The 13,718-nt window shown below is 44.2% G+C and overlaps 1 protein-coding gene across 6 annotated transcripts in view; it reads right to left on the bottom strand.

Annotated features, from left to right (window-relative positions):
* The window catches only part of FLVCR2 (FLVCR heme transporter 2), a 56,433-nt gene that overhangs the window by 24,180 nt on the left and 18,535 nt on the right, over positions 1–13,718 (bottom strand). For 3 of the 6 annotated variants that reach the window (XR_004818182.2, XM_035720031.2, XM_035720030.2), the window contains exon 3: positions 11,003–11,088. Coding sequence is in view for 5 of the 6 variants with exons in the window: in XM_035720031.2 (XP_035575924.1) it covers positions 11,003–11,088 (86 nt within the window). In the remaining variant the exon portion in view is untranslated. Of the gene's footprint in view, positions 1–1,046; positions 1,189–11,002; positions 11,089–11,986; positions 12,013–13,718 lie in introns of all 6 variants that reach the window. The other 3 variants (XM_035720034.2, XM_025443988.3, XM_025443991.3) reach the window with 2 other exon arrangements.

The raw sequence follows: 13,718 nt of genomic DNA, 5'->3' as shown, positions 1-13,718 counted from the left end.
CCTTTACCACATAAGGTAGAACGTTAGGAGGAAAGCTGGTTAACCTTTAAAGACAAATGACTAACTGAAAATGAAAGCCTCTACTATCCTGTTTCTGAATTTATCACAGCACATGTACTATCACTCAGATCATAGAAGAGGATATAAAATATATTAACCAATATCTCAATGATTAAATGTACATGCACATCAAATTAATAGTAGTTATCTAAGATTGGTGGTTGGAATTAACTGGTACCATCTAAATTAATGGGTTTATTTTATTTTAATTATTTATTTAATTAATTTATTTAAGTAACCTCTAACCTCTACCCCCTACATGAGGCTCAGACTCATTACCCCTAAGATCAAGAGTTGCATGCTCTACCAACTGAGCCAGCCAGGCACCCTGGTTATTCTTTTCTTTATGCTTTTTTTGTATTTTCTAGATTTTTCCATAATGAGCATATATTTCTCTTATGATTTTTTATAAAAAGCCTCAAAAAATGTGGTCCCCAAGTGTTCTCAGATGAATCTATGAGAGTATTAATGTTTGTGGGTCAATTCAGTTTTATTTTGTTTTGTTCCAGAAATTTAAAGTATGGAGCTAGAAGGGTTAGGTAAGCTCTGCCACTTACTAGTTATCTGATCTCGAATGATTCACTTAACTCCTCTTAAGTCTCGTTTTCTTCTTTGTTAACTGAAATTGATGGCGATAATTTCATTCAATATTCAAGGAGATCAGGAATGCTTAGCACAGTGCCTCTGATATATATCATAAGCACTCACTGGGGTTTCATTAAGGGGATCAACAGCTTGTCCACTAATTCTAATAAGGTTTTATTGGGGAATTGGTTAATTGCAATTAAATCTTTACTTAGCAGCTAACAAATTACACAAGACCAGCTAGCACTGTATTGGCTAAGACACGTGAAGACCATCAGAAGCCTGGCCTCCAGTTTCTATAAATGTCCATGGTATTCTAAGGCCATGTTCGCAAGGTCCCCACCCAAGTCAGCAGAACCTCCCTGCCTCCTGGCCCCCCATCAGTCTACTAATGACCTTACCGATGATGACAAGGATGAAAAGCAGAGTGGCCACGCCTCCTATTATGTAAAACATGATGCTGATGTGGTAGGCAAGCTTGTCCCGGTCTTCGATGTTGGGTACCAAAACAGGAGGGACCAAGAACCCAATTGCAATTCCAAGCTACAGAAGACAGAGACAATCAATCACAGTTTCCAACAGCCAAGAAATGACAGCACAAATTTAAAGAGACTCCTGATAAGAAACATAAACCCTATCTTCCAGTCCTTCTTAAAACCCAAACAGGGATTGTTCCCCTTCTCAAAACACCAGAGAGATCTTACTTTTCCTTGACAACTCAACTCTTTCTTGATTAACAACATACCCCTGACCACCCTAACTATCAATACCTACTGAAAAACATTATAGTTGGAGTTCTCAATGCAGGCTGGCTCTTCTCTAGCTGCAGACTAATGAACAATGGTTTTCATACTTCCATCTCTAGATTAGAATAAAACAATGTTGGTTTTCTTTTTCCACTGAATTTTTCATTTTGCTGGATATGTTAACCTGGAGCTGAGAGACCAGCTAAGGGAAAAAGTCTACACCCTACAATCCCAAGAACTTGCATTCAGTAGATGAAAGCCTAAAGTTGTTACCCCATTCACAAATGTGAAAACTTAAGTTCATTGCATAGATAACTTTTAATTTACAAAGTATCTGTAGTGTGAAGTCACACGCTACAATGTAAATGTATATACACAGGACACGGGGACAGGAAAACTGGCTCTAAACACAGGCACAGGTAGATACCAACAAACTAAAACATCTTGTATCTGCCTTAGAGTTCAAACTCCAGTGACCCGACAGATAACGTGACTTGGGTATTTCCAAGGTCAGAAATGCCTTGATTCAGTAGTGACTAGCTGTGACACAACTCCCAAAAGCCCTTCTGCCACACATATATATTAAGGAAGAAGTTGGAAAACAGCCTGAGAATTCAGGTAAGCCTCAAATTGCAAAAGTAAAGGAAGATGAGTAAGTCTTTGCCTTAAGGTCCCACTTTTCCTTTATTGTACTTGAAAGGAACTGCAGGTAGAGAGCAAGTTGCTTTCATGCCACACTATAACACAATTCACTGGCTGCCCATCTGCTGACCACCTTGATTGCTTTCCCAGACTGCCAATTACAACTACTTGGGATGTTGGTTCTCAGCTCTGGAACAGTCACAAAAGTCATCATCAATAAGCTCAGTGTAGGGTTCCTCCAAATATGCCAATATATGAAAAATAAATGGAACAGATCTTTAAAGCATCTACTGTGTGAAAAGTAACCTGCTAGATATTTTACCAAGGTACCAAGATGTATATGGCATGATTCTCACCTTCAAGGAGCTTTATAATCTAGCGGGGGCAGGGAGTTTAAAACAAAGATACCAAAGATAACACAAATGGTGGTATTTGTGGGTTGAATTATAGAAAGTTATCGTTTTGAAAGTTCCTTTGTCATCATCTAGTACAACCTGATTATTAGAGAGTCAAATGGAGGGTAAATGAAATTAAGTTCTAGAAGGTAAGTCAGAGTCACAGGAGTTCTAACAGAGTTGAAATGAGAAAACAAATCTCCTAGCTTCTCAGGCCAGGACCTCCTCCACTGGTCCTGGCAAGGCTCTCCAGGGCTAAGAGCCCCAAGAAAGGGCCAAGTGAACAGGCCTCTCCAGAGGAGAATACATTTCATATCCTTGGAGCCTTATCTGATCCTGGCTCACAATGATTTGCCAGAATTGAGTCTAGCTTCTTAAGTGCTGATCTCCAAGACTTTAAGGGGTTAAATCCAGACATAGACAAAGGGACAAACACAACTGGCATAGCTGGGAAACAGAACCCACTGCAGGTCATATCTGGCCTCCCTACATATTTTAGCGTTGCAGATCTAGATGTTAAACAGAACCTCAAAGGGTCCCTTTTCCAAGAATGTGGGAATATTTAGGATATCATCCAAGGCTCTGTGATTTTTTTTACTCCCAAAAGGACCTTGACACAGGATAACCTAATTCCCATTAATCTTCTGCCTTGAAAAATATGTCCTCCCAGCTAGTTTTACACTACATGCCTGATCCCATTGGATCCACTACATGGACTCCATTCTCTGTCTATACCCTAGGGCTGTGTGCATGCTATTCCACCCCAACTTCAGCACTGAAGCCTTCTCCAGTTAGAAGGATGCAGCAGTCAGATGTAGGGGCCTGTGGGGACCCGACCAGAGAGCAACACTGCTTCACAGTACCCTCTCTTCAGGAGGAAATTGGCTTCCGAGGTACTCTCATGGTCAGAATGGAAAACAAAAACATAGGAATTGGACTGTCAACTGCTGCCTCTTTTTTGTTTTTTCAAGACATATTTGTTCCTGCTTCTTGAGAGCTATGTTCAGTGAGCGTTTACAGTTCTACTCAGCTCCTACTTCTTAAGTCTTGTCCCCTGGTAAGTGCTCAGTCATGTTAGCTGGTTGGACAAATGATGCACATTGCTGGAAAAATCTCAACTACACAAAGCTGGCAATATCACACAGATCCACGTTTTTTCTACAAAACACAGTGGATTCAGAGCAGTAAGGGCAAAAAAAAAAAATGTTTACAGGGGAGAATAGGGAGAAGGCTGGCTATTTCTTGAGCATCGACTATGTACCAGGTATCTAAAAGAATTATCTTTTTTCATTTAACCCAAGAATCTTTACAACAAAGATAAATATGAGAAACACTGATGGTCTGTCCACACCTTGCCTAAGGTCACACAGGCAGCTAGCAGAAGAGCTGGCCGTCCTAAAGCAGTTCTGACTCCAGAACCTAAGCTCACCCACCGCTCATCTCCCATGAAATGTTGGTAGTCAACACGGAAGCCTCTATTCTTACCCATTCAAGTTCTGTCATGAATTTTCTAGGACACTTCAAGGGTAAAAATCAGAGACCTGCAGCCCAACTCAGTACAAGATTAATTCAAAGAGATGGGAGGATGCTGCCCTGGGAGGGTGGTGCCGGCACCCTTCTTACCTTCACAAAAACAGGACCCAGGCCATGATTGAAAATGATTAAAATCTATTGCCAACTGGTTTGGCTTGGCTTATGTCCTAGCATTTGTCCTAGTTTTATCATCCTCAAAAAAATATTAATCCATGGGCAAAATACACAATACACAGTCAAACCAGTCCAGTCTTAGCTCTTCAGGAACTTACTCTTTAAAAAATTGCTTTTAACATGGAATTAGATTCTCTTCATTTCTACAGAACCCATGGCAGTATTTCCAACATTGCCTGGAAAGGTCACCAGCCCTGACCCCACTGTGATCCTTCAGGTCTGATATTCGTCCTGAGTAGCTGTATTTTCATATGTAGGCAATCCTTATCAGCCATCAGGGGAGCTTGGGTGACAGTTTAGGCAGTTCCACTCTGCAGCCAGTGATATTTGCAAACTGTGATTGGATTATGTCCTTCCTCTACTTGCTTTTTTTTTTTTTAATTTTTTTTTTAATTTTTATTTATTTATGATAGTCACACACAGAGAGAGAGAGAGAGAGGCAGAGACACAGGCAGAGAGAGAAGCAGGCTCCATGCACCGGGAGCCCGACATGGGATTCGATCCCGGGTCTCCAGGATCACGCCCTGGGCCAAAGGCAGGCGCTAAACCGCTGCGCCACCCAGGGATCCCCCTCTACTTGCTTTTAAACTAGGTAAACACACCCACAAAGTTGTGCAAAGGGGGGGGCGGTGGTTATCTACTCCCTGAGACCCTGCCACACTGGCCTCCTTTCTGTCTTTGAAATGTCCAAAGTGGGGCACCTGGGTGGCTCAGTCACTTAAGTGTCTGCCTTCACCTCAGCTCAGGTCATGATCCCAGGGTCCTAGGATACAACTCTGCCTCACCTCCTTGGGCTTCCTGCTCAGCAAGGAGTCTGCTTCTTCCTCTCCCTCTGACCGGCCCCCTCCCCTGCTTGTGTACATGTGCTTGCCCTCTCTCTCTCTCAAATAAATAAATAAATAAATAAATAAATAAATAAATAAATAAAATATTTTTTTAAATGTTCAAAGCACCTTCATGCCCAAGGACCACAGGGGATTTTGCACCAGCTTCCTCTGACCAGACTAGGAAGCCTTCCTTACTCCATTTCCCTGAGTAAATGCAGATCTCCTTCAGGCCTGAGCACAATCCACTTGCTCAGGGAGGCTTTCTCTGATGTCTCATTCAAAGTCAGGCCCCACACAGGTAGTTTTATACTTGTAAGATTATTCAATTAACATCTGTCTCGCAAACCAGACTATAAATTCCACAAAGGCAGGGCTCACATTTATCTCTAGAACCTAACACATAATACTAATCAGTAAAATGTACAGAGCTTTTCATGGAGTGTCTCCATCCTCAAAACAACCCCAGAAAAAGATGTGTAGGTATAATATTGTCTCAGTTTTACAGATGATGAAACTGAAGTGCAGAAAAGTTAAATGGCTTACCCCAGATTACACAGCTATAGGCAACAGAGCTTGAATTTAAACAGTAGTTTTGGGGCAGCCCTGGTGGTGCAGCGGTTTAGTGCCGCCTGCAGCCCAGGGTGTGATCCTGGGGATCCAGGATCGAGTCCCATTGGGCTCCTTCCACGGAGCCTGCATCTCCCTCTGCCTGCGTCTCTGCCTCTCTCTCTCTCTCTCTCTCTCTCTCTCTGTGTGTGTCTCTCATGAATAAATAAATAAAATCTTTAAAAAAATAAATAAATAAACAGCAGTTTTTATTCAGTAGTTCTGAATCCAGAGCCATGAGTCTAATCACTATGGTTCACTTCACCCCAAAGAAGGGGTTTAACAAATATGTGATGAACACAAGGATGAAAAGGCAGGCTGGGATATTCAATGTTCATATTCTATTTTATTTTTGCTCTTTCTGCAAACCCAAGGGTGACATCTAAACACTGTTGCAATCACTGATCATGAGTACTTTCAGAACAAATGTCACAGTCAAAAACACATCGGTGCAGCCTAAGGGGTTTGGGTAACAGGAAAAAACCATTACTTGTCATTCTTGCCTATTATGCATTTGGCAGAGCAAAGAGAAATCCAGAAAACCACCAGGCTGCATCCAAGAGGGTAAGATTTCCACATTTAATCCATTGCACAACACAATACATGTGTTATGTTGGCTCTAAGATCCACAGGACCACTATTCCCATCACCAACCACAATGGAGCATTCAATACCCCCCTCCTTCATTTCTACAGAACCCATGGCACTGAGTCAGAACCATGGCACATAGCTGCCCTTCTAAATGGTGTGCAGCCATGAATATGCCCAGACCATTAAACAAGGATCCTAGGGCTTCCACAAAAGGCAGGGAGCTCTATGTCAACACCATGGTGAAGTTTTTGGTCCTAATGGAACAGGGGCAGACCACTGGTCCCCATCTGAATCCTTTGCTAGGATTCTTATCATCTGTCCCTGGCCATTGGTAAGGTGGACACTGTTCTTTTTGGTAGGATGCAACAACCCCAGCAAACAGGTTCCCACTCACCCAACCTCCTCCTCTGCCCACTCCTGCCCCAGGCATACCTGCTAGTCAGACAAAGATGAGCCCACTCAGCGCCAGGGCTGGGCCATTCCTGGGCCATTGCCTCATTCTTTTCCCCTGGGCACAGTCACCAGGTCAGAGCCAGGCATGTCTCTGGGATTTCAGGGCTCCTAGAAGCTGGCTCCCTGGAGCCAATGGTAAAAAAAAAAAATGTCCCCTAACTGGGTGGGCAGCTTTCTCTGCCACAGAGCCCCTAGGCTTGAAGTCTTACTTCAGACATAGTCTCCTTATGACCTAATGGAGGCTCACCTTGTTCCTCAAAGAATTCACATCTATGTTGTGTATATTTAAAAAGAAACTCCTCACTTTTCCTCCTTTCCACCTCAACAGTCCTAGAAGATATCATCACTCTAATACAGTGGTTAAGGGCTCAGGCTTTGGGTCAGAAAGATCTGAGTTCAAATCCCAGCTCTACCAATTATTATATGTCAGTTGAAAGTGGATTTACCACCTCGTGCCCATTCCCTAATCCACAAAAGGAATATAGTATTACTTAGTTATACTATCTCACTCTCAGGGTTGTTCTGGGGTCTAAATTAGCTCCTTTGAAAGGACTGTGCAGCAGAAAGCTTCACACCTAAGGAGTGCTGCAGGAACAGCTCTCCCCCGCACCCTCTCATAGTAATGGCGGACATGGGAAGCTACTGGGCTTTGGAGGCATGGTCTGTTTAGGGCAGTTGGACAAATCACCCTCCCCAGTTCCTTCCTTGCTGCTCTTTCTCAGTTCTCTCAGTCACCCCCGACCCTGCACTCTCACATCCACTCTGTCCCTGACCTCTCCAAGCCCTCCTTGGAGCCTACTTTGAATGGGCGTCTATGAGCTCTCCTCCATGGCCCTGCGCCAGGCACTCAGGTGCTGCTCGTTCCTCAGCGCTGTGCTGGCCATGAAACCCCTGCTTGGGAACCACCAACGAGTCAGCCCTCTCAGAGGGAGGAAGGAAGTCCAAACCCCTCAGCCTGCTGTTCTTGGCTTTCTTCACCTACTTTCAACTACCTCTCCAGTCCCATCTCCGCCTACTTCCTGCTGTGTCCCTGATACTCCAGCCAGATTGGACTTGGGACGAGTCACGATTTCATTCTCTTCACGGTCTAGTTTCTACCTTTATGCAAGCAGCTTCCTTGTTTGGAAAGGACTCCCTCATTTAATCTTTCAGAGCTCATCTCAACAACAGCTCCTTTACTGGGTTTTCTCTGATTATCCTAGTGAGGAGAGATCTCCTTGCCCTAAACTCCTCTAATCCTTCCTTTGATGTTCTGAAATTTTTCTGACATTACTCTGGTGCCTGGTAAACAGAGCAGGGGCTCACTCAACAAATGGGTGTTGAATGAACGGGCTTCGGCTAACTGGCATGTCAGGAACATCACTCCACTACCAGAATAGCTGTGAACCTAGACCTGGGGAAAGATGTTGCTGGAAATAAATGCAAAGTTCTCACAGAAAGTTTGCTATTTTAAACCAAACCAAACAAACAAATGATTGAGGGCCCTTTGCATATTAGAGCCACACGAAAGATACACTGGCGTTCAATCTAGGTTTTCACACACTTAAAGTCCATCAATCCATGTGAGCAATCTTAAAGTGCACAGCACGATGCCACCCCCACAAGGGTATTTTTATATGATGAGTGACGAGATACACATGTGAACCTACACATCTCTATGTACACTAGAAATGGTCTTACTATCTAAATATTAATCTGAGGCTAAGGTCCACAGAGTACCACAGTTAAAGTAGCACCACAGGAAAAGTTAAACTACACAGACAAATGTCAGAAAATGTTACCACACAAAGGGTCATTTAAGTCCATGCAGAATTTTGGGCACTAAAATGTGCTAAAAAATGCAGTATGCCTAATTTCCATCCCATAACTAAATATGCCCACATACTTCTGGGGCTGTATGGCTTGACCACGGGTGTCTTAGGCACAAATAGCATGGCCACTGTCAGGGAGGCCACCACTGAAGCTTTGTCTCCCAGGACCACATACACGTGGGGAATTATGTGCAACACTCAGAAGTGACTTCAATACTCATTGCCCATTCCCAATGTGGACTGGTGTGGTATTTAAACACCCTAAAAATGGTGCTATTGAAACACGTTTATACACTTCAATATGTCATTTAGACATCTCTTTACACCTACATCTGGGTAAAATGATGTAAACGGGTGCTCCAGCGTCCCAAATGTAAGGGACTAGCCACAGTAAAGGTACTTTGCAGGAAAGCCACCTCTGAACTTGTGGAGGAGGCTCAGAGGGGCATCCTGGCATTGAGTCTGTGGATGCTTCCAAAAGAAGCAAGGAGGATGGGGTGGATGTTAGGACACTGAAACACTGAAGCCAAACAACAGTTGAACTATTAAAGTGAGCTCCAGCCACCTAGGAATGCCAGGCAGCTCCCAGGAAATGCCATAGTAAGCAATAATGTGCACGCAACGCCCACTCATATGACTGTATTTTTGAAATTCCCAAATCCAAGCCCTTGGCTTCTTTTGAAAAGGCCAACTCAGGATTAAGAAGGTGGCAGACCCTCAGGAACAAAACAATCCCATTGATTTGGGAGGAAATCACTCACCAAAGGGGTTTATGGATTTAAAAGGCTAAGCTGAAGTCTTGAAGAATTCAGGGAGCAAGGTCACAGTGGTCACAGCTCATCAACTCAAGACTTCCTTAGGGCTCCCTCCCCATTCACAGGGTCTATCCTCAAATATATGATATGGCTTCTACTACCTGGACACTCTTGGACTTACTTCTTCAGTCCTTGGGGGGTGAGGGGGGAGATTAGGGAAATGCAGGAAGCAGCAGCTACAGAAATTAGGATAGTTTGCTTCTTAGGGAAAAAAACAGTAATAGCAGCTGATATGTGGAGCTCACCATGCCAGGCCACCATGGCACTACCAAACATAATCTTTTAATCCTTATCTTAAAACTGAGCATTCAGTGGGGGGAAAATGTGAGGAAATGACATTTGAGTAGCTTACCCAAGGTCCTATAGCAATAAGTGATAAGGCTTGATGTCAAGCTCAGGCTATCTGTGCTAGAGTCTGTATTCCTAACCATTAGGTTAAATGATCAGGTCTTGGGTATTAGCCAAACTGAAAGTAAGAGTCTGGTGCATAAAGAGTCCCTACTGTGTGCTAGGCAGTGTGCTAAATGATTTTTCACATTATTTCATATAATCCTTATGATAACCCCCTAAAGTTGCCATCATCATGTCTAACTTGGTTTTTATAGATGACAAAACATCTGTAATTTGCCCAAGGTCACTCAGCTTCTAATAGCAAGACTGGGATTCAAGCCCATGACTAGTTGACTCCAAATCCAATAAGTAGGGTAAATGTCACAGAAGTGACTGTCCTCAAACACCTGATAATTCCTCCAGTCTTATATGTTCCATTCTATAATTCAAGCACCTCCCTCTTGGTCTAACTGTTGGAGGTGAGAGGTATCTCCAGACATAGTCTATTTTGTTTACTACTTAGACCCTATAGGATTTCTTATTCTTATATGATACTTAGTTTTGGATTTTTTTTCTAGACAGGGTGTTGTTGTTTTCCCAAATAGATCATTAGCACCTTGAGGACAGGGTTGTTGATTGATATTGCTTTGTTTGACCCTTCCCCACATGGCACTCAGAATAATGCCAAGGGAAGAGATGGTGCTTGGGAAATATCTTCTTTATTCTATTTTATTTATTTATTCATGAGACACACAGAGAGAGGCAAAGACATAGGCAGAGGGAGAAGCAGCCTCCCTGCAGGGAGCCCGATGTGGGACTCGATTCCAGGACCCTGGAATCACACCCTGAGCCAAAGGCAGACACTCAACCACTAAGCCACCCAGGTGTCCTGGGAAATACCTTCTAAATAAAGAGTAATTCTTAGAATTGTGCAGCTCAGACCTAACTCAAATATTTACAGCCTCCTCTACAGCAAACAGGTTGGGCACAGTAGCAATTAGCTGTATTCTGAGAGTTTACCACCACAAGAAAGCAGATGTGAGGTGGAATGACAGAGTAGATCTCAAATTTAGGACTCTGAAGATCAGGGGATCCCTGGGTGGCTCAGAGGTTTAGCCCCTGCCTTTGGCTCAGGGCGTGATCCTGGAGTCCTGGGATCGAGTCCCACGTCAGGCTCCTTGCATGGAGCTGCTTCTCCCTCTGCCTGTGTCTCTGCCTCTCTCTCACACATCTCTGTGTTCCTCATGAATAAATAAATAAAATCTTTAAAAAAAAAAAAGGACTCTGAAGATCAGACATGGAGGCCATTGGAATATGGGACTTCCCACCCTCAAACCTACACTCGGTGTAGATTGAGCACTAAATGGTTGTACTGAAAAGAAAGGGAGGAGACAAAGAGCTCACATCACTAAGCTTATAAGCTATCTAATATACCTTGATCTTGACCTACAGCCTTGGTGCTGGGTTTCCTCCTCATCTTTGGGGGGTGCAATGTAGCTGAAGAGCAGAGGTACCCTAGGCTGTAAACAGAGAAGATGCTAAGTTTAGGGGAGGGGTTTGAGTGCTACAGGGAATTTTTTTAATGAAAAAAAAGGGGGGTGATGCTGACAAAGGGCTTTCTTTCTTTTTTTTTTTTTAACTGAGCCTCATATCTGTGCCTATTTTCAGTCATCGACTCAGGACACTCTTGGTACACACACTCCTTTTCCTCAGGGTTGGGGTTCCTCTTGACATTATCCTCCTGGTGACATCTACAAAGGGTCAGTCTAGGCTTATATGAGAGTAGACATAAAGCCTCCCCTGCCTTCCTCTCCACTAAAAGCCCAAGTCACTGCTGGCTTCACCATTCAAAGGTCCCTCCCTCTGCTGACAATGCTGATGGCCAAAGACTACAGGCTTCCATAACTCCCCCATGACTCAGTTGTGAAAGAAAGGAAACCAGGGGCAGCTTTTGAACCACCAGACCAGTCAAAATGGCAGAGCACAGACCTCACTTTCTCCTGGTTTTTCCCATTGGAAGTAGGCATGTGCACTGCTCTATTCAGCTGCTTTGGTGCTTCGCACCAACTCTATCCCAGATGCCCCCACACAGCAGCTGATGGATACACCTACTGTCCTGGGTACAGATGGTGGTAAAAGAGTCCAAAGCACTTGCTGTCATCCCTAAAGGTAGTTCACATACAATCAATGTCACTACCCATCCCAAATTTTCTTCTAAATCTAGCTGAACTTAGTGACAGCCTGCCCCTTCTGATTTCAGACCCAGGTGATTACTCACAGGGCAGGCCCTAGAAGAGTTACTACTTTCATGGGTTACCATGGAAAGACCCAGTTCCTCTTCCTTCAGGGTGTGCCTCCAGAAACAGGGTGGGCCCAAGCAGCTCTTTCCTAGGAAGCCAACTTGACAAGTTAACTAACCTTGCCTTGTGATCCTCATGAGAAATCTAGAAAGAGAAAGAAATCTAAGCCTCACATGAGGAAAACAATTAGCCACCCATATCTAACACTGCCCCAAGAAAGCAGCACCATCAGGTCTGGCCTGGTGATTAGGGAGTTACTTAGGGACCTACTTACACAAAAACATCTCCCAATATCCTGCTGTAAAGATGCCTCCCCTCCTACTTGGCCTGGTATTTTCACCATTAGTCACTCCATTAGTTGCTGCCTTACAGTTTCATGTCTCCTCCCTTAAATGTGAACTCAGAGACCTTTTCTTTCCCATTCACCGCTTCATCCTTAGCACTCAGAGTGATGCGTAGAATAAAGCAGATGCTCAATAAACATTTGTGCAGCAAAAAAAGCAAAGGTTGTGCTGCACTCTCAAAATAAACCCATAGCTCCAAGAGCGGACCATATAGGGCAAGAGCACTGAGCCCTAGACACAGAGCGTGTGGCCACCAACCCAAGGCTGTACTACCTGAGACAGGCCAAGAGGATGAGAGCCTTCCTTCACTGGCTCTCATTTGTCTGCTATCAACTGGAGAGATATGGGGAGGCTGCTTGAAGGGAATACGATTCAGAACAAGGTGGATTCAAGAAGACAAAGACGGGACAGCCCAGGGGCCTGTGCGGGTTATTTGCAAGGGACAGAGATCTGGCCCAGGGTGAGGACACCCCAGGAAAGGCCATGGGTTTTTGTGGAGCAGCATGAGAATACAGAGCTAGCTATTCCAGGGACAGATAATGGGGTACCCTCTTCTCTGAGGAACTTTGGTGAGAAAAAAGGAAGTGTCTTCACAAGGATAGCCCAAGCCCCACCAGTCCCTGCTTGTCACTGCCACTAGCTAACTGGCAAGAACAAGACCAGTTTCTCAGAAGAAAAGTTTCTCACTCTGGGCCCTATCTCCTGATGGTGAGGACGGAATCAGCTCTGGGCTGTGCCACCACTGATACTCACCTACATTGAAGAAAGGAATCATCCTAGACACATATAAACTGAAAAGGTGGTTTGTGCCAACCCTTGACAAAAGCCCCTTCTGGGAATCAAAAGGAATCAGAATTTCTGCAGGACTCCTGGAGCTGCAGAATGGATCAGTTCAAGAGGCTCAAATCAGCAGAAATACTCCAGAACCCAGAAGCTCTGGGACAGGTTCCCATGGCCAGAATGACCAGAGCTCATTTTGAAATGAAGAGCTGGCTCTAAAGGTAAAAATGTCAAGGTCTGCAAATGGAGACTGTGGTCCTCAAGCCAAGTGCAACATCACACTTCACAAAAGAGATAGGACATTATTTGTGCACAGGAAAGCTGTTTTATTCCTTGAGGGTCCCTGAGCAAGCCCAGAGTCTTTTTTTCTTAAAGGCACTTAAAAGACAATGTTTTCACAACATATAATCTGAGCAGCAAGACAAACCCGGGGAGGCCAACAGCAGGATGCCTGAAGTCCTGGTGAAATGACACAGCCCTCTGAGGGGCATGCGGTGTTCTCCATTCCCTGAGTTAAAGCAACTTGCTGAATTCAGAGCAGGGAAGTAAACATCGGGATTTCTGATGCTCCCATTCCCAGCCCTGCTGTCTTCCCACAGAACCCTACAGAGTGATGGGGAAAGGGTCTGAGACTCCAGATGACCCAGGGCCTGCTGGAATCCTTTGCGATGTATTTGTTATACAACTGAGGAACGTGTTTGCGTCATCATACAATGGCTAACATAT

The sequence above is a fragment of the Canis lupus genome, chromosome 8, assembly GCF_003254725.2.
Source record: "Canis lupus dingo isolate Sandy chromosome 8, ASM325472v2, whole genome shotgun sequence".
Lineage (NCBI taxonomy): Eukaryota > Metazoa > Chordata > Mammalia > Carnivora > Canidae > Canis > Canis lupus.
This window is presented reverse-complemented; position numbering and strand designations above follow the sequence as displayed.